At 47.3% G+C, this 22,782-nt stretch overlaps 1 protein-coding gene across 3 annotated transcripts in view; it reads right to left on the bottom strand.

The window, feature by feature from the left end:
- Window positions 1–2,989: 2,989 nt before the first annotated feature.
- The window catches only part of PQLC1 (PQ loop repeat containing 1), a 48,483-nt gene continuing 28,690 nt past the window's right edge, over window positions 2,990–22,782 (bottom strand). For all 3 annotated transcript variants that reach the window (XM_006897225.1, XM_006897224.1, XM_006897226.1), the window contains 2 exons: window positions 10,136–10,352; window positions 2,990–3,197 (listed from right to left, as the gene is read on the bottom strand). In XM_006897225.1, coding sequence (XP_006897287.1) covers window positions 2,990–3,197; window positions 10,136–10,352 — 425 coding nt within the window. The remainder of the gene's footprint in view (window positions 3,198–10,135; window positions 10,353–22,782) is intronic.

Raw genomic sequence — 22,782 nt, 5'->3', positions numbered from 1 at the left:
CTCTCCAGGGACAATTTCACAGAGAGCCACCCATTATGGTGTGGCCAGGACAGCCTGAGGCGAGGTGGGGCACAGCTACGCTGAGTGTGTCACTAGCCTTTGGCAGAGTTTTACTTTCTGTGGCTAGCTAGCAGTCCCCGCCTGTGGAGAAAGCAACAGACACACAGCTCCAAGCTTCGCTCCACAGTGTCTGCCCTTTCACTGCTGGCACTGCCTATAGAGAAAAGGTCTCTGACCAGTCTCAGCTTTGCCAAAGCCCTGTCCTGCCAAGTCACCACCACATCCTGCTTACTTCAGCTCCCTTTTGGGGAGCCCAGATCCTCATCCCGGGACTAACTCCTCGTGGATCCCACCCTGGAGGATAATGATTTTCCCCATTCTGGTCCAGGCCTCTGAAAGTGCTGGAAGCCTCAGACCTCTTCCTGCCTGCAGCTGGCCCACCAACACCTCATCCTTCCGAGATGTCCGCCTCCCCAATGCTCAGGTCAAAAGCAAGAAACACCCCACTCTGGAAGCAGGGAGTAGGGGTAGGGCTCACATGTCCAGGGAGGAGATAAGTTGGAGGGGGCCCTCCTGCCCCTCCTGTTCAGAGTTGGGAAAAACTAAACTTACAAATCATGTAAGGAGCCAGCCCATCATGTCCCCTAAGACAATGCAGCCACAGACTCCATAGAGGGACCTGTCATGTGGTGTCTCACCAAGCCTTGCAGGGCCCACTGGGGACAGTATCCTGTGCAGGTCACTGTAGCTCAATAAAACCACTGCCTGTGCTCAGCTGTCTGCTTCTCTTCTGACTTGTCACCCAGAGCACATGTTCTGGGCCCAGGGTCTTAAGACCACAAGGGGACCACAGTCAGATGACAGATAGCTGAGGGCACCTCACTACACCTGGGACGGCATAAACCCCACTTCATTCTTCTCTGCACGCCCCAGGGGGAGCTCTGTCTGGGTCCTAGGCAAGGGCAGAGCCAGTGTCGGAATGAACTGGACATGCAGAATTGGTCGGGTCCTGGTGATGCTGCCTCGGTTTCCCCTTCATCTACCTGCTTCTAGAGTCCACTCTGTCCATCTCCTGAATGTCCATTAGCCTGAGAAAGTGGGCAGGTGGACAAGAATGCCAGCTTTCCTGTTGTCTACTGGTCCCCATTGTTTGGGAGCCCTTGGCCCAGCTCTCTGGGGCAGAAGTGACCCTGATGGAATGGGAGAAACGTGCTTAGCGTGGTCTGCTGGGACTCGAGGTTTATGTGGAGTTAAGCTGCTCTTGGAGGCCGATGGCTTTGGCTCCATGTCCAATAGGCAGCTCCAGCAGGGACAGTGGGACTGAGTAATGAAATAAGCAGGGGGTAAACTGATGCACCTGATGGGAGGTGCCTCTCTGCAGATGCAGGCTCTAGCTGTGTTCACCACAGCTCAAAGGCGTCAATTCTTTTCCTTTCATCCTTATTCATTGTCCCGCTCTCAGATGCATAGCTAGTAATCGGAAAGACTATGGCCTGAATCAGACACACCTTAGTCCTCAAACTGACAATACTACTCCTCAATAATTTGGGAAGGTCCCTAACTGCAGATTTTCCCAATGCAATGCATCTCCTTATTTCCTGACTGCTGGTACTAGTTAATTTGTCTCCATGGGACAGATAGGCAGTCTCCTCCCATTCTGCTTATTGCCTCTGAAAACCTGCTGGAAAGGCAACTATGAGTTGTTTGCAACTTGATGAAACACAGCAAAAATTACAAAACATCATCCCTAGGACTGTAAGTGAGACTCCCACCACTAAGCTGATGCTGGTGGGCGGGAAGAGACCAGGCATGTGAACTGGTGGGGTTCCTGTTTCAGGGTTTCGAGCGAGCTGACCCTTGGGCATGGTGGGAACCTGGCTACAGGGGCCTTGCCCAGGCCATTCAGGGAAGTCACCTCCTGCACCTGCAGATCTGACCCCGGGAGTAGGCAACCCTAGTTAGAGCAAGGACAGCAGGGACACCTTGGAAAGGTCATTGCTGGCCATCCTGGCTGCAGATAAGGGACCCTGACCCTCACTGTGGTGTCAGGGATGGCACCAGGCCCATCACCCACATAGGGAAAAACGACATAACACAAAGAATCCATGAATCATTTACTGATTGAAAGATTCCAAAACCAGACCAGGCCAGGCCGTCACAGTCACTATGCTGGGGTTGGGCTTTGCCAAGGGTTAAACAAAGATGCCTCATTTCTTAAACACTGCGAGGCCCAGCATTAAGTGAGCCTTGGGTACCTCCCATGCCTGCCCCACTTAGGGCATCCTGCACTGTAACCAACTGTGATGCTGGGCATGGACACTGTCCCTTCAGCAGACCACCCCTCTGCCCAGTAGACGGACTTGGCCATGGATAGCGCCCGGAACATAGGCAGGCCTGGGGGTGGGGACATATCTCACAGCCTGGGAAACACTGGAGATGCCCCGCCAAGACAGGGCACATGATGATTAGCCAGTCTGTAAGGTCACTTTAGGCCAAGAGTGTCTGAGGTAGGAGGGATTCCTGTGGGAGGGGTGGGGCCCTGCCCTCATGCACCCCACCCTCCCACCACACACCGCCAGCCCAACTGCTCTTAGCCACCTCACCCTCCCTGAGAGCAGTGTGGCACATTTGCCACATGGGGTGTCCAGGGTACAGGCCCATGCAGGACCTTGTGGCTGCTGTGGCCCCATGCTCACCCTCAAGTGGTATGAATACTTTTTGGGTTCAGGCAAGTTGAGAGTGCACAGGGAAAGCCTTCCTTCTGTAGTCACCCAAGACAAGAGAACCCTACCTTGGGCGGTAATAGCCACCTGTACACAGATGCTCAAAAGTGCACACCTGCCCACTCCACCCCCCGGCCTCCAACCCTACCTGCCACCCATTAGCCCTGAACCTGGGCCTCCCCAAACTTTCCTGGCCCCTCTCACCCTCTATGGGAGCCTTGCGACCCAGCATGTCTTCCCGTGGGTGTTCTGACTCTCCCACCAGCTTAGAGGGCCTTAGCACTGCTTGGGTGGGCAGGGTGGGGCGCTGGCTTTGGGGAGCAGCGGGCATAAGTGTAGGCCTGCATCAGGATGGCCAGATCAACCAGCATCTGCAGCAGGCCGCAGATGGAGAACTGCAGCGGCACATGGTTCAGCAGGAAATAGGCAGTCTTGAAGGTGTCCCCACTGGCCCACATCAAAACCATCTTGATGCTGTGGAAACACAGAGAGTCAGGTGATCACTTCCAGCCTGGTGGATGGGCACTTCTGTCAGTATGCCTCTTAAGCTGGAGACCTCACTCCCAAAAGAGGGGTGCTCCTCTTAAGATCACCAGGTGAGTCAGGGTCCTCGCTAAGTGGTGGTGGCCATGTTCCCTGAGTGGCAGGTGCCCTGTCAGTTGCAGACAGGGCTGGCCCCCCAGAAACAATGGGAATCAGGCATTGCTCCACCCTGGAGGCAAACGTCACATGCTGCCCACTGTGATGGGGAACATGTCTGCGAGGTATATGACTGCAGCCAGGCACAGAACAGGAGGGAGCCAGATGCCTTTGGCAGCACCCCTGAGGCTCAAGAACATCTCTTGTCCCAAACCCCCACCCTCACCCCCGGGGTATGAGAAAGTATACCACAGTCCAAGGTGATTCTGAGACCAGCACCTCTCTTGCACAAGCCGAGCTGAGCAGGCCTGTCAAGGGATGCCAGACTCAGACCATCTTTCTCCAAAATAAAGCAGGTGAGTTATTGATAGTGTTGCAAACCAACTCCAGGCCTTCTCCCTTAGACTTGTCCTGAAGGTTCATAAACTTTGGGGAACTAAGAAGGGGCAGTGGCCACTTGCTGCCTCTCCACACCACTCTTAGGCACATAGCTTGTCATGTGGTGGAAATAAGTACCATGTATTTTCCTGCATGAAATGTGTTTGAAGTAGACAAATTTGCACTGTAGGCTGAATCTTTTCTGGGTAATTAAACCAGACTAAGGAGCTTGGGAGAGCTTCATGGTGTGTGTGGGCGTGTGGATATGTGCTGCTGCCCCCTCATCCCAGGAAAAGCCTGCCTGACTCAAGACCCCTGGGGAGAGAAGACCAAAGTCATATAATTGGACATATAATTGGTGCCCTAGTGGCAAGAAGCTGAGCTGCAATCTAGAAGGCATGCCGTTTGAGACCAGCAGCTGCTCCGGGGAGAAGGATGATGGGCAGTCTTCTCCAGTGCAATTAACGGCCTCTGAAAACCCAACCGAGGATCAGCTATGGGTCGGTTCTGACTCTATGGTACACAACAACAAAGTAATTAACATGAGCAGTGAGATGCAAGTTAGCTTCTACCCAGTAGTAAAACACGTCCACCTGTTGAACTTAACCTATTTGTGTTCTAATTACATTTTTTTAAATTGGAGTGTTAGATCAAACAGTGTTTCAAAACCTTTTAAAAATAGTTGAGGAGCTCTGGTAGCCTAGTGGCAGGAAGCTGCACTGCAATCCCAAAGGTGCGCAGTTCTAATCCACCAGACGCCCTGCTGGAGAAGGAGGGACAATCTCCTCCAGTACCTGTCAGATCCTTGATGGGGTACACACACACACACACACACACACACACACAAATTTAAAAGAGTTAGTTGATAATTTTATCTATTTTTTAAACCAACAAATTCAGATTTTTAGCGTCCCTAAAACTAGAGACTACAGTGCGCCTGATCCCATCCATGGTCTTTGCAATTACTTTTTATACATCAGAAAGCTTGGTAATGACTAAGGAGGATAGAAGAAGAATTGATGCGTTTGAGTTGCTGTGCTGGAGAAGAGTCTTGGTCTGCCAAGAAAACAAATAAGTCCTTCTTGGTGAAACCAAGAGTCTCCTTGGAGGCTAGGATTTTGAAGCTCCATCTCACATTCTTTGGGTATGTGACCAAGAGGGACCAAAAGGGTGGATGGACAGCACTGAAGAGGAAGATGAAAGGGACTGATATAGTAACTAGGGCAATGGGGTAGATGTGTGAGAGTCAGTGAGCCTGGCTCAGGACAGGGCAGGCTTCAGATATGTTGTACATAAGGATCGCTATGAGTTGCAGGCAACTTGACGGCACATAACAACAAAATCTTTCCCAGAATATATATTTTAAATGATGGATCTAGTTCCTTAGGGAGTGGCCTAGGGGGCTGTACTTCTAACCCAAGGGCAGCACCTCTCTGGAGGTCTGAACCCACCAATGGGTCCTCAGGAGAAAAGTGGCAGTCTCCTCCCATGAGACGTACAGCCTCTAAAAACCTGCTGGAAAGTCAGCCATGAGTCACTTTCAAGTGGACAGCAATAGGGAAAGACTATTCAGACAATCTCTAACCTGGTCCTAGTTTCTTAGGACTTCTGTACTACCGACTGGTAGCTTAAAACGGCAGAAAGGTATTCTCTCAGGGTTCTGGGAACTCTGGTGGCTGAACTGCATTGCCATCTCAAAAGCACATATAGTTGAAATCTACCAGCTGCTCTGTAAGAGAAAGATGGGCAATCTCTTCGCACGTGAAGCCCCTCTGAAAACCCCAGTGGACACTCAGCTATGAGTCAGTTCTCACTCAATGGTTCACAACAACATGGATCTAGAAGTTGAAACTCCAAATCATTTACAGGCTTTTTCCCTGTGTGTCTCTTCTTTCCTGACAAGGCTGACGTAAAGCTTGATTACTTCTGCAAAGGCCCCATTTCTCCACAAGATCATATCCCTGGGGATTAGGATTTAGACATATCTTTCAGGAAGACACAATCCAACTCACACAATGATTTCCAGGAATCATTCCATTTTATCTGTTGTTATGTTCTATCAAGTCACCTGCAACTTATTCACACACAAACAGACATAAGCTACTGTTGTATGTGCCTTCCACTCAGAATTTGTTAATAACGGACTCTCCAGCAGGTCAGAGGCTATAAATTGCATGGGAGCAGCTGGTCTATCTTTCCTTCACAGAGCAGCTGGTGAATTAGAACCACCTGCCTTACAGTTGGGAGCACAATTCTTTATCCACTAGACCACCAGAGCTACACACACATACATACGCCTGCATGCATGTGTACATGTTTATATATACACACTGTATATGTCCATGTGCATGTGTGTTTATAAACACACCCCAACTGACTAGCTGACACTCCAGCCAGTTTCCAAGACTGTAAAGTGCATGAGAGGAGGCTTCCCATCTTCTCCTGTGGAGCAGCTGGTGGATTCGAACTCAGAGAGAGGTACAGCCTTTGAGTTAGCGCCACAACTCCCTATGGACTAAAGAGCAACATAAACCTATATAGATATATAAAGGCATGTGGGCTCAAATCCACCAGCTGCTCTGGGGAAGAAGGATGGACAATCTCCTTCCATATGATTTGCTGCCTCTGAAAACTCATTGGAGGGTCACCTATGCATCAGCTCTGACTCAACAGCACATACAGACATAAGGATTGATGCCTCTGAGCTGTGGTGCTTGAGAAGAGTATTGACTATCCCACAGACTGCTAGGAGAATAAACAAGTTAGTCCTAGAGAGGGTGAATCCAGGCTGCTCTTTGGAGAAAAGGATTCTAACACTTCCTCTGACATACTTTGGACATGTTGCAAGGTGGGATCAGTCATGCTTGGGAGGATGGAGGGACAGCACAGAAGAGGAAGACCCTCAATGAGATGGACTGATTCATTGACTGGGGGAATGGGGACAGGTGTGTCAGAGACAATTAAGACTGGCACAGGATAGAGCAGGTTTTAGGGCTGTTGTACATTGGATCACTATGAGTCACTGGCGATTCAATGGTACATACCTATAAAAAAATCATATATATATGAGGCTTCATTACTTTTGCTTTTATAATAAACCCAGCCTAAGACAGAGTCACATTCATATTTTCCACAGGTAACAAAAGTCAACCATAAAATACAAAATTGTGATCATAGGTGCAGATGTTTCCTGAGCTCTGGCTTAATCTTGAAAGCATGGGGCAAAATTCAGAGTGGGTAGGGTGTGGGATGAAAGTGGCTCTCTTCCTGACGGCACCCCACAGAGGACCTAAAAGAGGACAAAGCTGCAGACCCTGAGGGGAGAGCGGCATGTGTCAAGCCCTAATCTCTCTTCCTTCCTCTCACTGAGACAACAGCCTTTCTGAGGGTCCAAGACTCGAGGTTCTCCTGATCCTAGTGGCTTCCCTGTGTCTACCCTCCCCAGACTGTGATGATGCTTGATTCTGTAGGTGGTTGTTGAAGTGGCTGGCGTCCTCTTACCTTGTACACCCCATCCTTTGATTTAATTCTCTAATAATTACTTGTTGGGAAACAGTCTTTCAGTCTAGTGACAACTGGAGGAAGAAGAATGCAAATATCCTTGGAAAAATTGCCTTTTAGATCTTGCTGCATTAATTAGTTCTTTCAAAAGAGTTTTTCAGAAGCTTTGTTATTCTTTTTTATTGCCACACAGAAGGCAGAGCCACTTAATATATTTCAAAAGAAATCATTTTAAAATATCTATATGAATTACAAGAAAATCCCTGTTCCAAGAGTGTTAATGCAGACAAGTGTGCTACGTGCTTTTTTTTTTACACAGATGTGCTGTGTCCACACATGTACCTGAGTGTGTACCTGCATCCACATACATGTGACCTGTTGTTAGAGTCATCTGCAATTCATAAGCAACCTTATGCATAAGAGCTCTTAACTCTGCCCTATCCTGAGCCAATCTCACTGTCTCTGACACACCTACCCTCACTGACCCAGTCACTTCATCAATCTATCTCATCCAGGGTCTTCCTCTCCTGCACTGTCCCTCCACATTTTTAAGCATGAGGTCCTTCTCCTAGGACTAGTCCTTCTTTGCAACATGCCCAAAATATGAGAGAAGGAACTTCAAAATTCTTGCCTCCAAAGAGAAACTTGGCTTCACTTTCTCCAGGACAGACCTGTTTGTTCTCTTAGCAGTCCATGGTATATTCAGTACTCTTCTCCAGCACTACAACTCAAAGACATCAATTCTTCTTTTGTCATTCTTACTCATTACCCAGCTCTCTGATGTATAGCAAGTAACTATGAAAACCATGGCCAGGATTAGGCACAACTCAGTCTCTAAACTGACATTATTGCTCTTCAGCACTCTGGAGAGGTTCCTGACATTTTCCTAATGCAATTTGTCATTTGATTTCCTGACTGCTGGTGCCAAGATTGTTGACTGTGGAACCAGGCAAGCTAAAATTGTTAATAACCTCAATCTCTTCTCCATCTATCATGGTGCTGCCAACTGGCCCAGTTATGAAAATCTTTGTTTTCTTGATATTGAAGTTCAATCCATACTAAAGATTGTAGTCCTGACCTTCCCCACAGCAGACATTTCAGGTCCTTCTCAGTTTCAGCAAACAAGGTTGTGTCATCTGCATAACAGAGGATGTTCCTCCTCAAAGTCCAGCCTCCTGAATAATCTATCCACATAAAGAATGAAAAGGTGTGGAGACAGGGCGCATCTGATGCACTCCTTTCCTAATTTTCAACCATACAGTGTTTCTTTGCTGTTTTGATGACAGCTTCCTGGTCTAAGTATAGGTTCCACACGAGCATAATCAAGTGTTCTGGGATTCTCATTCTTCTAAAGGTTAGCCACAATTTGTTGTGATCCATGCAGCAAATTGCCTTTGCAAAGTCAACGAAACACAGACATTCCTCAGGTACTCTGCTTTCAGCCAAGATTCATGTGGCATTGGCTATGATGTCCCTAGAGTCAGAGCCTCTTCTAAACCTGGCTTCTATTTCTGGTAGTTTTCTGTCAATGTATTGTTCCAGACTTTAATAATCTTCAGCAAGAATTTGCTTGCATGTGATACTAATCAATAATCTCCACACTCTGTTAGATCATCTTTTTTTGAGGGGGGAATAAATATGGGTCACTTCCAGTCCATTTGCTCCTTGCACATGTATGTGCACATCCTTTGCACAAACCCATGAAGCGGGACTTTGCAGAAGGAGGTCCACCCTGAGCCAGGAAAGGTACCATCTACATGACAGAGCATTCACACAGGCTCTCCACATTCCAGCAATGCTGGTCCCTGATGTCATCTTAAAACATCACACTGAATTTCTACTTAAGGCAGAGTTGAGGCTGCTAGTCAATCCCCAGCCTGGCCTGAATTAGACTGGCCAGCTGCTGATATTGGCAGCCCCAACTGGACTGAGCAAAGCACATTCTCCTCTTGGCTTCGATCATTTGATAAGCATTTGCTGAACCCATGCAATTTGCCCAAGGCCATACTAGGCTCGGGGACACAGATGAGCTGCAAGGGCTCATGTAGGGATGGGGAACACCCGCAAGACTCTGAACAGTGCGATCAGGGTTATCAAGTGTGACAGACAGAGACTGCTGCAGCCCAGCTACCTTCAAGCCAACTGTTGTTGTTGTTAGGTGCCGTTGAGTCACTTGCGACTCATAACGACCCTATGTACAACAGCCCTAAACTCTGTTCTGTCCTGTGCCAATCTCATTGTCTCAAACACACTCATCCCTATTATTCCAGTCACCGAATCAATCCATCTCCTACTAAGAGACCTAAAAATGCCCACCTGCACTCCAGCCCAAGGTCTGACATGGGGTGCAGAGAACCCCCTCATGGAGAAGCTATCCAGGTGTCATGGCTCATGACTTAGCTTGCAGTACATGAGCAAGTGGCTTCCTGGGGCCGAGATATCAGAAGGCATATGGCCAGGTTGGCTCCTATTGAGGGGATCATCATGTCCACAGGGGAAGGATGAGGCCCAAGCAGGACTCGAGCTCACCCAGCTCCAGCGCACAAGGATGCCCAGCCTCGGAATTGGCCTGGGCCCATCACTTCTGCAGTTACACGCACTACAGACAAGGATGGCATCCCTGAGCCCTCCCCACCCCCAGCACTCCCTCGCACCTGGAATATGGTGAGCATAGGCTGGTCACCCTCTCCCTTTCCACTCTACAGCCTTCCCATCACCACCTAAGCAGCTGCTCAAAGGTCTGGTGGGCACCACCTGCAAATGTGCAGGCCTGGCTAGCGGTCGACACTGTCCCACCGTGTCCACTCCCAGGCCAGGGGCCAGAGGTGGATGCCACATGGATGCCACAGCAGGCTTGAGAACAAGTGGGAGGTGCCCACTGCTGTATGTCCTACCTCATGCCCTCCGTGGACCGGTGGCGGTGGTTACGGTACAGCTGCGGCACACCTAGCATAGCCTCGGTGAACATGGCTAAGAAGCCCAAAGTCTCCACGAAGAGGACTGAGTCGATGCACAGGTAAGTGATATAGGCCGCCACACCCGAGAAGGCCAGCACACACTGCACGTAGTCCGAGAAGCTGCTCCAGCACCAGAAGTGTTGAGGGTCAAAGTCTAGGGCAAGAGAGAGAGTGTAAGTATGGCCATGCCCTCCTCACACCTGGCCAGGTGCAGTGTGACAAAGCTCACAGGTGCCAGAGTCCCACCTTACACCTGGGCAGGCCCAATGCAGCACATCCCACAGGTGCACGAGTTCCACTTCACACCAGGGCAGGTGCAGTGTGACAAAGCTCACGGGTGCCAGAATCTCAGTCAAGCAGGCAGCCCCCAAGTACTGAGGGCTCCCCCACTGCTGAGTCTTGGGATCCATGTCTATGATGGGAAGGGGGGTGCTAACACCGTCTCCACTGTTGACCTGGAACATGATAAACGTGTCCAGTTTTCATCACTGTCCACTCAACTCTTCATGACAGTAATGCTCTATAATGCTCCAAACAATGGGGTTACCCTGACAGGCCTGAGCATGTGGCAGCATCTTAGTTGTCCCTGCTCTGGACACGGCTGTGAATTCACCTCCGTGCTGACTTTCCAACCCCATGGGAATTCTAGTGAGTAGTGAATTCACAAACACAGACTCAGGGATGAGTAAGAGAGGGAGGTGCTGGGATGACAGTGACATGAAATGCAAACCTGCAGGAACTATCAGCTTGCCCATCAGCCAGGGAAAAGGGCCCTGGACAGAGGCTGTTGGGCAGCAGACAGATGGCATCGGGCAGCAGGGAGTGGACAGTGGGCAGAGGAAGCAGGCAGAGGACAGTGGACAAAGGGCAAAAGGGTAGTGGGTACTGAGCAAACAGGCAGTAGGAAAAGGATGCAAGACAAGGAGTGCAGGACAATTAGTAGGTAGAGGATACCAGGCAGAAGGCAGTGGGAGGATGCCAGGCAGAGGGCACAAGACATATAGGTGGTGGGCAGAAGGCAGTGGGCAGTAGGTACAGGCGCCAGATAGAGAGCAGAGGGCAGCAGATAGAGGATGCCAGGCAGTGGGCAGAGGGCAGCAGATAGAGGGTGCTGGGCAGACAGGCAGTGAGCTGAGGGCACTGGGAAGACAGGCAGTGGGTGGCAGGTGCCAGGCAGAGGGCTGCAGGCAGTGGGCTGAAGGGCAACAGAAAGATGGCACAGCACAGACAGGCAGAGGGCAGCAGACAGAGGGTGCCAGGTAGACGGCACCAGGCAAAGGCAGCAGCCTGGACAGTGGTCCTGGATGAGAGCAGAGAGGGGAATCCTGGCATGGGAACAGGTCACCAGGGGCCACTGCAGTGACAGTGATGGAGGGAGTGAGAAGAAAGTGTGGCAAGGTGTAAACCAGAGATAAACCCTGGAGATAAAGGTCCCAGTTAAAGGTTTTGCTTGCTGGATGATTAAAGGAAAAGCATTTGTATCTCTAAGATAAAGTTATCTAAGATAAAGATTGCGGAAACCAGAGGCTTCTTGAATTTGCACTGCTGAACTGAACCTGGACTTTCACTAGCTGACTGAGAAGTCCTTTGACTAATTGAGGAATTGTGTCTTGCTGTTAATCTGGCTTGGGAATGTTGGACTAAACCTGGACTTGGATTGTGTAATATTCTTTGTCTCTCCCCCTCTCCAGACTAACCGTAATAAATCCCAGAACTGTGAGTCAAGTCTGTGAGTCTTGCAAAGAACATAATGATTGGTAGAAAAAGGTGCAGAAGGATGGGGGCTGGTATTTCTGACCATGTAGTTATTTGTATGGCACTGTGGATATTGTTGATGGAAAAGTTTCCCTTTATGAAGCAAGTAGAAGTCAGATTCAGCCACCCTCCCATTCACCTGCTCCTTTCACAACTGGACGTGAGACACAGTGAGGGCTGGCCATCTACAGCCACACAAACGCCTGCCCTGCTCAATCCCACATTCCAGGCTGCTAGCTGTAAGGCATCAGTGAGCAGCTGAGGCAGCTGGGAGCTGGTTGGGGACAATGTGGAGGGCCCAGACCCAGGCTGCAAAACCACAGAGTCAGCAACAGTGGGCTGTGTGCCTCACAAAGGTGAACTAGCAGCAATGTCTGGGTCAGTCTGGGGACCTGGAGTCCAGTTCATGGATAGGGGAGCCAGGGACACAAAACCAGGGTCAAACAGGAAAGAAACTATGAGACTTTTTTTCCCTTAAATGGGCTAACATAACTACAAATGCATGAATAGCAGAAGGCAAATTAGATCACTGGAATCTCATAAAAACAAAATACTTATGCTCAAAGGAAGACTTTAACAAAAAAGGTAAAAAAATAACCTATAAGTTGGAGGTGAAAAATCCTCAGAAACAATGTATTTGATAAGGTTGTTGTTGCTGTTGGTGTCTTTAGGTCAAGTACGACTCATAGCAACTCCATGACCAAGAGACCTGAGTCCTGTCCTGTTCTGTGCCAGCCTCATCATCTCTGACACACTTAAGTGGATTGCTGAGTCGTTACTCATTAAAAATCCATCTCCTTGAGGGTCTTCTTCTCTTTCACTGACCCTCTACCTTTCCAAGTGTGATTCCCCTTTCAAAGGAATAGCCTTTCCTAACAACATGACCAAAGTATGTGAAATTAAACCACCATTTTGCCTCTAAGGAGCACACTGGCTGAACCTTCTTCAAGTCATGTCTGTTTGTTCCTGTGGCAATCCATGGGATATTCAGTACACCACAAGTCAAAAGTATTGATTCTTCTGTCATCCTTATTAATTGCCACCTCTCAGATACATAGCAAGTGACTGAAAGGAACATAACCTGAATCAGGTACACCTTGGTCTTTAAACTGAAATCATTGCTCCTCAGTACTTTGGAAGGTCCCTGACAATAGACTTTCTCATAATTGTAATAATTTACTCATAATTCTCATAATTTTAACAAGTTTAGAGAAGAGTTCGGTTTTCATTCATTCATTGTTGCACATTTTCCCACCACCCCCAGTTCACTTTCTTTTTTTTTAATATTCATTCATTGATGCACAATTTCCTCCCGTCTTTTAATTTCTTAACTGTTGGTACCAAGAATACTGATTGCGAATACAAGATTAAATCACTGACAATTTCAATCTTTTCTCCATCTGTAATGATGTTGCCTATTGGTCCAGTGGTGAGGATTTGTCTTCTTAATGTTAACATTTAATCCATAATGAACACCATAGTCTGATCTTCTGCAACAAGTGTCAAGTCCTCCTCACTTTCCACGCTCAAGCTTGTGTTATCTGTAAAATGTAGGTTGTTGATTAGTCTTCCTCCCATTCTGATGCCACATTCTTCTTCATAGGGTCTGGCTTCTCAGATTATTTGCTCAGTATATAGATTGAATAGGTATGGAGAAAGGATAAAAATGTAAAATATATTGAAAACAACAACACAACAAAAAGACCAACAACCCAATTCGATCCTATCATTATATTCTTGTGAGATACGTTAGAAACCAAAAGTCAAATAATTTGGTAAGTTACATATGCACAAAAAGATAGACTCAAAATAAATGTGAATGATGCAAATGAAGCGATGTAGCTGACTTCTGCCCATTTCATAATGGGGAACTTTCCCCATCAATTATGTCCGTTACCACAAACAGAAACCTGACACAACACACCCCCATGCTCCCACACCTATTTCCACCAAACACTGGGTTCAATATTCATTGTTGACTCACAGACTTTACCTACAGTTATAGTACCAAGAGTGGCATTTATTAAATAGATTGGGTAATAGGAGAGGCAAAAAATAATCTCACAATGCAAGTCCAGGTTTAGTCCAGCAGTCCAGCTGTTGGAGAAGGATGAGAGAGAGAATGCTTCTCACACTGAGAAGCAAGACTTGAGGGAGACTGGGGCAAGATCCTGGTGAGAGCGAGACCCCGGTGGTAAGACCCTGGTAATGCTGGTAGACTGTGTGACATTGCTGTGGAGAAACTGTGGCAAAGGGTAATCAGAGGAGTCCTGAAATAAAGGTCACAGTTAAAGGGTTTGATGTTCTTACTGGATGATTGAAGGAGAAGCTCTGAGGCCGACCTTGCAGGATGAATGAGGAAACCAAAGGTTTCTTGAATTTGTGTTGTTAAATGAAACCATGACTTTTACTAATTAAGGAATTGTAGTTAGCTGTTAATCTTACTTGATGATTTTCAAGACCAAGCGACGGCAGTTAAAGTAGCTAGAGATGAGAGGTGGCTAACCTATCAGCGAGAAAAGCCCAATTTTAAGTGCAAATGAACAAAATAATTAAGGTTGCTTTCTCCAAAGATCCTAATATTTTTATCAAGATGTGGACGTGACTGTGTGTAAGGGTGTGTGTGTGTGTGTGTGTGTGTGTGTGTGTGTGTGTGTGTGTGTTGTGACTATAAAGACTCAACATAGATCTGCAGGTACTCCTAGAAGTGTGTCTATGTTGAGAATGTGTGTAACAAAGCACTGAACTCAAACATGCCCAGGTGCAGAAGCACTTGCTGGCATCAGAGACCAACAAATATTAAAAGCTTTTCTGACCTGGAAGAACGCCCAATGAGGGCATGTTGTAATTGGGCTTCAGTAATAAGGATAGAGTGTCCACAAGAACAGGAAAGGGTGAGGTTTCCTGGCTCACGGGAGGTGTGATCTAAGTTGGCTCAACAGAAAGAATGAAAAGACCACAGTCAATACTCTCCCAGAAGTCTGTTTCTTGCTGTCATTGGATAAAACATGGTCTCTTTCCCTCTCCTCCCCCCCTCCCCTCCCCTCCCCTCCCTTTCTCTCTTCTCTCTCCTCTCTCGAGTTTTTGTTTCTGTGACAGAAACGTGTCAGCACAAAGATGACACACAAGCTACTCACCAAAGGAAAACTAGTCCACATGAACATGTTGTAATAACATTTACGAGGGGGAAAAGACAAATGTGTGCTGATGTCAAGAGGACTGAGAGGTTACTGATGATCTGCCACGTTTCCATGGTGATGGTACACTGTTGGCTATAACATTTATCCCTGTCATTGTCTCTAACAAATGAATGATGTCCAACTCCATCCGAATCTGCCAGCCCATGCTGGCTAGTTCCATGCTCACCACTGAAGTCCAGAATCAGATCTTCCTTAACACAAGTCCAAGGAAACTTCTATTGTTCACATTCTAACCACCACCAGACTTTGGGAGGAACTTAGTAACAGACTGTGAGCCTCGGCGTGCTTGATGACCACAAGACAGTGGGATGAGCTTAGTAAAATACTGTGTACACTCTCAGGTTACATGATGACCACAGACCACAGGAGGAGCTTACTAGCATACTGTGTACCAGTCTCTGTTCACTTGATGACCACCACTGGGTCACTGGGAGAGAACAGCAGGGGAATGGCATGCATCTACAGTGAGCAAAGACTCGAAGCAAGCAAGACTCACTCTGAGGAGCGGAGATGTCTTCCTCTGTGACACGAGGAAAGCCGCAACCATACTCCAGAGTAACCGAAGCAAAAGAAGTCATCTGTCCAAGTCACCACTGCTTCTAGGGAGATGATTAAATACCCTTTCTTATCAGGGAATGGTGAGAACGCTCCTGAAACTCAAGTTCCCAAACACCATCTCAAGCTTGCAAGCAGCTTTCCAAGGAGAATTATCTTGGGCCTGGTTCTGTAGAATCTTTTCTGCACAATTATTGATTTGTCAATTCCACTCTGTTGTTGTTGTTGTTATGTGCCACTGAATCACCTGACACTCTGTGTACAACAGCCCTAAAACCTGCTCCGTCCTGTGCTGATCTTATAGTCCCTGACACACCTACTCCCATTATCCTAGTCTCTGAATCAAACCATCTCTTCAAGGGTCTTACTCTTGTACTGTCCATCTTGTGCCCTCCCAAGCATGAGGTCCTTCTGCAAGGACTGGTCCCTCCTTGCAATACGTACAGAGTTTGTCAGAGGAAATTTCAGAATCCTTGCCTCTAAGGAACAGCCTGGTCTCCGCCTCGCCTCTCTAGGATGAACCTGTTTGTTCTCCTAGCAGTCCATGATATATTCAATACTCTTCTCTAGCACTGCAGCTCAAACGCATCAAGAAGAGTCAAACTCTTCTCTAATTAATCTATAATTTCAAGGTGAAATTCTAATCAAAATGCCAGCATACTTTGTTGTAGAAATTGATAAATTGAACCTAAAATTCCAATAGAAATACAAAGGACTTAAAAAAGAAAAAAAATATTTACGAAAAGGAAGAAAGTTTGAACACTCTCATTTCCTGATTTTGAGACTTAAAAACCAAAAATGATGATTTTGGGAAAACAAACAAACAAAAATCCAAAGAATTGATGCCTTTGTGTGTGGTGCAGAAGAGTATTGAACATACCATGGACTGTCAAGAGAACAGATTTATCCTTATGATGGAAACAAAGATTTTTTTTTTTACTTTTTTTTATTAATTTAAATGAAAGTTGACAGAGACTTAGGTTTTCCAGTCATTCATTGTTGCACTTTTCTCCCTGCCCACCCCCTGCCCCCCAATTCACTCTTCTCCTAGAAAAGAAAAACTCTTTCATTGTTATGCAATCTCTCCCCCCAAGTCCACTTTACTATGCAGGCTTCTCTCTGGGCTTCTGTAATGACAAGAATACCCATTCATATATCCCTTTTAAACAGTTCTCTCCATCATCTGTTTCAATGCAATATACATCATTCCTCCCCTCCTCTTCTGTCTTCCCTCAACCCTGATGTCAAAGATTTTTAAGCTCCGTCTCTCATACTTCGTGCATGTGGCCAGAAAGGACCAGTCCTTGGAGAAGGACATCATGTTTGGAAGTGTGGAGGGACAACACAATAGAAGACCCTGGATGAGATGGATTGACACCATAACTAGGGTAAATTGGGATGGGTGTGTTGGAAACAGTGAGACTGGCTCCGGATAGAACAGAGTTCAGAGCTGTTGTAAATAGGGTCACTATGAGTCATAGGAGACTCAATGGCACATAACAACAAACAAACACAAAGCTAGAATATCAAGATTATGTGGTAGGGGTCAGCATAAAGATAGGTAAATAAATCAATGCAATAGAATAGAGTCCAGGAACAAATTCACACATATATGGGCAACAGATCTTCAGTAAATATGCAAGAGCATTCAGTAAGAGAGACATACCTTCTCAACAGATGATGGTTTACTAGCTGGACGCTTACATGCACAAACTCACCTCAAACACAACTCTTTCTAAAAAGTCCAACCAAACTCAAAATAGATCACAGTATTACACTCAAATATAAAACTAAAACTACTAGGAGAAAACCTTTATGACGCTGGGGTAAGCAAAACATAATCCCTATAAAAGAAACTGATAGAGAAGTCACAAAAAGTGATACATGGATTTTATCAAAACTACTGCTTTGTAAAAATACCATTAAGAGAATTAAGACAAATCACAGCCTGGGAGAAAATATTAGCAGTTCATATATCTGATAGAGAGTTTGTATCCAAAATATATGTAAGACCCCTATAACTCAGTAACAAAATACAAATAACCTAATTTTAAAACTGCCAAATATTTAAACAGACAAGTCACCAAAAAAGATAAAATATAAGCCCATGAAAAGATGCCCAACATCATTGTTGTTGTTGCTGTTACAGGCTGTTGAGTTGCTTGTGACTTATAGAAACCTTAGGTACAACAGGTCTGAATCCTGTTCTATCCTGAGCCAATCTCACTGTCTCTGATACACCTATCTCCATTACCTCAGTCACTGAGTCAATCGAGCTCATCTAGAGTCTTCCTCTCTCACACTGTCCCTCCATCCTTGCAAGCATGATGTCCCTCTCCAAACACTGGTCCCTCCTTGCAACATGCCCAAAGTATGTCAGGTGGAGCTTCAAAATTCTTGCGTCCAAGGAACAGCCTGGTTTCACCCTCTCATGACAAACCTGTTTGTTCTCCTAGCAGTCCATGGTATATTCAACACTCTTCTCCAACACCACAGCTCAAAGGCATTGAGATTCTTCTTCCATCCCCCATAGTCACTGTTCGGCTTTCTAATGCATAGCAAACAATTGTGAAGACCATGGCCTGAATCAGGCACACCTTAGTCTCTAGATTGACACATTGCTCTTTGGTACTCTGGACAAGTCTCTGACAGCAGATTTTCCCAATGCAATTAGGCTACTGATTTCCTGGCTGGAGATACCAAGAGTGTTGTTTATGGAGCCAAGCAAGCTGAAGCTGTTAATAATCTCAGTCTTTTCTCTGTCTATCATGATGCTACCAATTGGCCCAGTAATGAGAATCTTTGTTTTCTTGATATTAAGGTTCAATCTATATTGAAGGCTTCAGTCCTTGACGTTCTGCAGCAAATGCTTCAGGTCCTCCTCAGTTTTGGCAAACAAGGTTGTGTCATCTGTATAACACAGGCTGTTGTTGAGTCAACAATCAATTCTGCATATAGATTGAAAAGGTATGGAGATAGGATGCATTCCAGTCATACACCTTTCCTGATTTTGAACCATGTAGTGTTTCCTTGCTGTTCTGACGACGGCCTCCTGGTCCAAGTATAGGTTTCACATAAGTACAATCCGGGATTCCCATTCTTTTCAGAGATAGCCACAGTTTCTGATCCACACAATCAAATGCTTTTGCATGATCAATGAAACACAGACAACCCTCTGGTACTCTTTGCTTTCAATCACATACTTCCTGGAATGGCTACAAATGAAAAGTTGTCCACATGGCATTAATGAACATTTAGAGCAACTGGAACTCACACACTCCTGATGGGAATAAAAAATAGTAAAACCATTTTGGAAAACAGTTTAACAGTTTCTTAAAAAGTTAAGCATTAACTTACCATGTGATCCACACAGTAAATTCCAAGGTATTTACCCAAGAGACAAGAAAGCACATAATCCTATACCAACATTCATGGTAGTGTTACCAGTGATGGCCAAAACCAGAAACAGCCCAGATGTCCACTAATCAGTTAGGAAGGGTGGAGGGACAGCGCAGGAGAGGAAGACCCCAAATCAGATGGATTCATATAGCAACTGGGGCAATGGGGGTTGGTGTGTCAGAATCAGTTAGACTGGCTCAGGACAGGGCAGGTTCAGAACTGCTGTATACAGTTTGCTGTGGGTCACAGGCACATAACAATAACAAATGCCTACTGCTTATCGCACATCTATTCCATCTTAGCTGTTAGGAAAACAAAACCAGACATCCCAGCTGCCTAGACTCAGGGTGGGGGATGACTAGGTGACAGGGACCAGCAGTGAATTGGATTAAGCACTGCCCAGTCCATGCTCCTCTGAATCCCATGCAACCAGGGCCCCTGAGCCACATCTAGGGTATAAGCATGGTACAGTGCTGTTTGGCACCAGTAGTTAGGAAATTAAAAGGCGTTTTGCCATGGGAAAGTCTGCTGTTAGGGACCTCTCCAAAGTACTGAAGAGCAATGGCATCTGATACAGGCCATGGTCTTTGCAATCACTTGTTATGCATCAGAGAGTTGGACAATGACCAAGGAGGATAGAAGGAGAATTGATGCCTTTGAGCTGTGGTGTTGGAGAAGAGTATTGAGAATACCATGCACTGCTAGGAAAACAAACATTCATCCTGGAAAGGGTCAAACCGGGTGACTCCTTGGAGGCAAGATTCTGAGGCTTCGTCTGACATACTTTGGACACGTTGCAAGGAGGGACAGGTCCTTGGAGAGGGACATCATGCTTGAGAGGGTGGAGGGACAGCGCAGGAGGGGAAAGCCCTCTATGAGGTGCATTGATTCGTGACTGGGGTAATCGGAATGGGTGTTGGAGACAGTGCGATTGGCACAGGACAGAGCAGAGTTTAGGGCTGTTGTACATAGGGTCACTGTAAGTCGCGAGCAACTCAATGGCACATGACAACAGTAACAGTGCTGGGGCCACCCCATGGCAGGAGGCCACTGCGCAGGGAGCCTGCTCCCTACTGAGACCAGCCTTGTTCCCAGGATTGAGTGGTCTCCTGATAGGTGACTCCAGTGTTCCTGATCACATTTGCTGGCCCCTTTCAGAACTACCAGCCTTTCAGGACTCCTGCTGACCCTCTTTTGAGGAAGTACTGCTGACCAAAACGTGTTGTTGGGAAACGGCGCATTCTCTGCCTTGTCACCTCTCCGCCTTCAGTAAACATTTCCTCCTGTCAAGAATTTTTTACGCTCTGCCAGGCTTGTTCTGACATGTCACATATATTAGCTCATTTAATCCCTAAATTAAATTCAAAACAAGTCCAGGTCCTAGAGAGTGTTTGGGCTGGTCCTGGGATTTGAACCCAGAACCCAAAGTCTAACCCAATACTACGAAGCATCACAGTTTTTATATGCCATCATCAGGTTGGAATTACTCATACCTAACCCTCCAGCAGGTTTACAGAGGCTATAAGCTGCATAAGAGGAGCTTTCCCATCTTTCTCCTGTAGAGCAGGTGGTAGATTTGAACTGCCTGTCTCTGGGTTGGCAGTGTAGCTCCTAACCCCCAGGCCACCACCTCTCCCAAAGCTTTACTGCATGAGCTCTGAAGTCACAGGGATGCCTGAGAGCCACAGGACCTGCTGTCGCCCACTCCACGTGCTCCAGGTCAGTCTCCCTGCCTCCTCACTGACACTCACAGGCTCCACACACCAGGGGTCCCTGAATTTTCAGTGAGAAGCTACCTCTCCCTCTCCTGCATCCTGGAATATTAGGGAAGACGTGGTTATAGAGGAGGTTACATGGGAGGCCCTAGAGCCTCGGCCCAGATGTGTGTTCTGAGTCCAGTGAAGGTAGGGCTCCTTTGCTTTCACCTTCCTAACGATGATTCTGGAGACCTGGTAGGGTGGGCAGCATATGCAGCTGCTGACCAAAATAGACATCAAGGTGACCCCTAGCTACAGCCACCCTGGAACAAGGGCTTCTGGGGACTGGAGTAGAAGGCAGAGAATTCAACACAACATGCACAGAACAGTTAACAGGTCAGCATAGATGCAGAAGCGACTCAGTAGAGAAACGAGGCAGGAACCATGGCAGTTTCCCACCTCGGGCCAGGGCCAAGCCTGCAGACAGTGACCCTCTAGCACCTGCCCACAGCCCGACCATTCTCATCCTCCTCCTTCACACTCAGGACATTTGGGAGGAAGGGACCCTGGCTGGTGACTCTGCAGGAGGGAAGGTCCCAAATGCAACAGGGAGTGTTAGCAGACTGTGCGACAGCCCCTAGATGGGAGCCCAGGACCCCAGCCAGGACCCCAGAATCCCTGGAAACAGTGGGCAGGCTGGCGCCTGAATCAGTGAAAACACTAAACAGCCCCTGGACCCTACTTAGCGGAGACACGTCAACGAACACCACTCTTATAAATCAGTGTTATTTCCCTTAAGGTCGTATTAACTGCAGAGCTGTGACTCTGAGGTTTGCAGACCCAGATATTCGGGCTGGCCCTCCAATCTACACTATGTCAGGGAAGCCAAGATCAACACCCCAGCAACAAAGCTCTCAGCTTGCTAAAACCCAGAGCTGCAGGGGCACCATGCCAAGAAAGGGAGATTATAATCCACCCCTGACTTTACCAAAAATATGTGACAAGGCTCTTCTGGGGAAGGAAGCCTGGAGACACACACACCATAAAGGCACCGGAACCAGCTTTCTCCCTTTCACTCCATACAGGATCCTGTGTGAGTGCTGGCCTAGCATTACATCTGCGTGCAGGGCCTGAGGCCATACTCCCACAGTACTGCAGATGCAGGGCACACAGGTGGGAAGCACCGAGGCTCACCTAGGCCTGGTGGCCCTGCTCCCTGCTGCAGTCTAGGACCACAGCTGATGTGCTGGGTATAGTCCCACACTGTCTGCAGGTTCACGGTGCTGTCATGTGGCTGGTCCATGCCCCGCACACTGGCCACTGCCTGTAACTCCCTGTCCCCCCTCAAAATCCCTTCTCCACATTTCTCCCTGGTCACTCTCACCCCCCTCTCTCAGGGATCTAGCCCTGCTAGGGGTGCCAGCAGCAAGAAGGAGGAACTTTTCTTCTCAGACGGTAGGCCAACAGCCAGGACAATCCATGCCTGAACTGATGAGGTTGGGAATTCCCTGAAAGTCACAGAAAGCAACCATGAAATCCTGGTCAGCTGCTCTTCTTCTCTGAGAAGTACGTAAGGCAAGACTCACAACTCATAAAGCCTGAAAACAGGGCTGTGGTTGTGACAGCAGCACCCACCAGACAAGAAAGACAGTCCAAGGAAGAGAGAAAATCCTGAGAGGTTTCCACATGGAAGATCAGCACAGCAAGTCCTGCACAAGCAAGACGAGTAGAGACCTGGGTAACGAGCCAACAGATAACCAGTAATCCCAGTAACTGGTGGAGGATGAGCGATCCCAGGTAAGTGATGGAGTGCTGTGATCCCAGGTAAATGATGGAGTGCTGTGATCCCAGGTAAGTGATGGAGTGCTGTGATCCCAGGTAAGTGATGGAGTGCTGTGATCCCAGGTAAGTGATGGAGTGCTGTGATCCCAGGTAAATGATGGAGTGCTGTGATCCCAGGTAAATGATGGAGTGCTGT

This window comes from Elephantulus edwardii, unplaced genomic scaffold (assembly GCF_000299155.1).
Source record: "Elephantulus edwardii isolate Elephantulus edwardi_28Jun2011 unplaced genomic scaffold, EleEdw1.0 scaffold00207, whole genome shotgun sequence".
In the NCBI taxonomy this organism is placed as follows: Eukaryota; Metazoa; Chordata; class Mammalia; order Macroscelidea; family Macroscelididae; genus Elephantulus; species Elephantulus edwardii.
The sequence above is the reverse complement of the archived record's forward strand: the minus strand, read 5'-3'. Positions and strand labels throughout refer to the sequence as shown.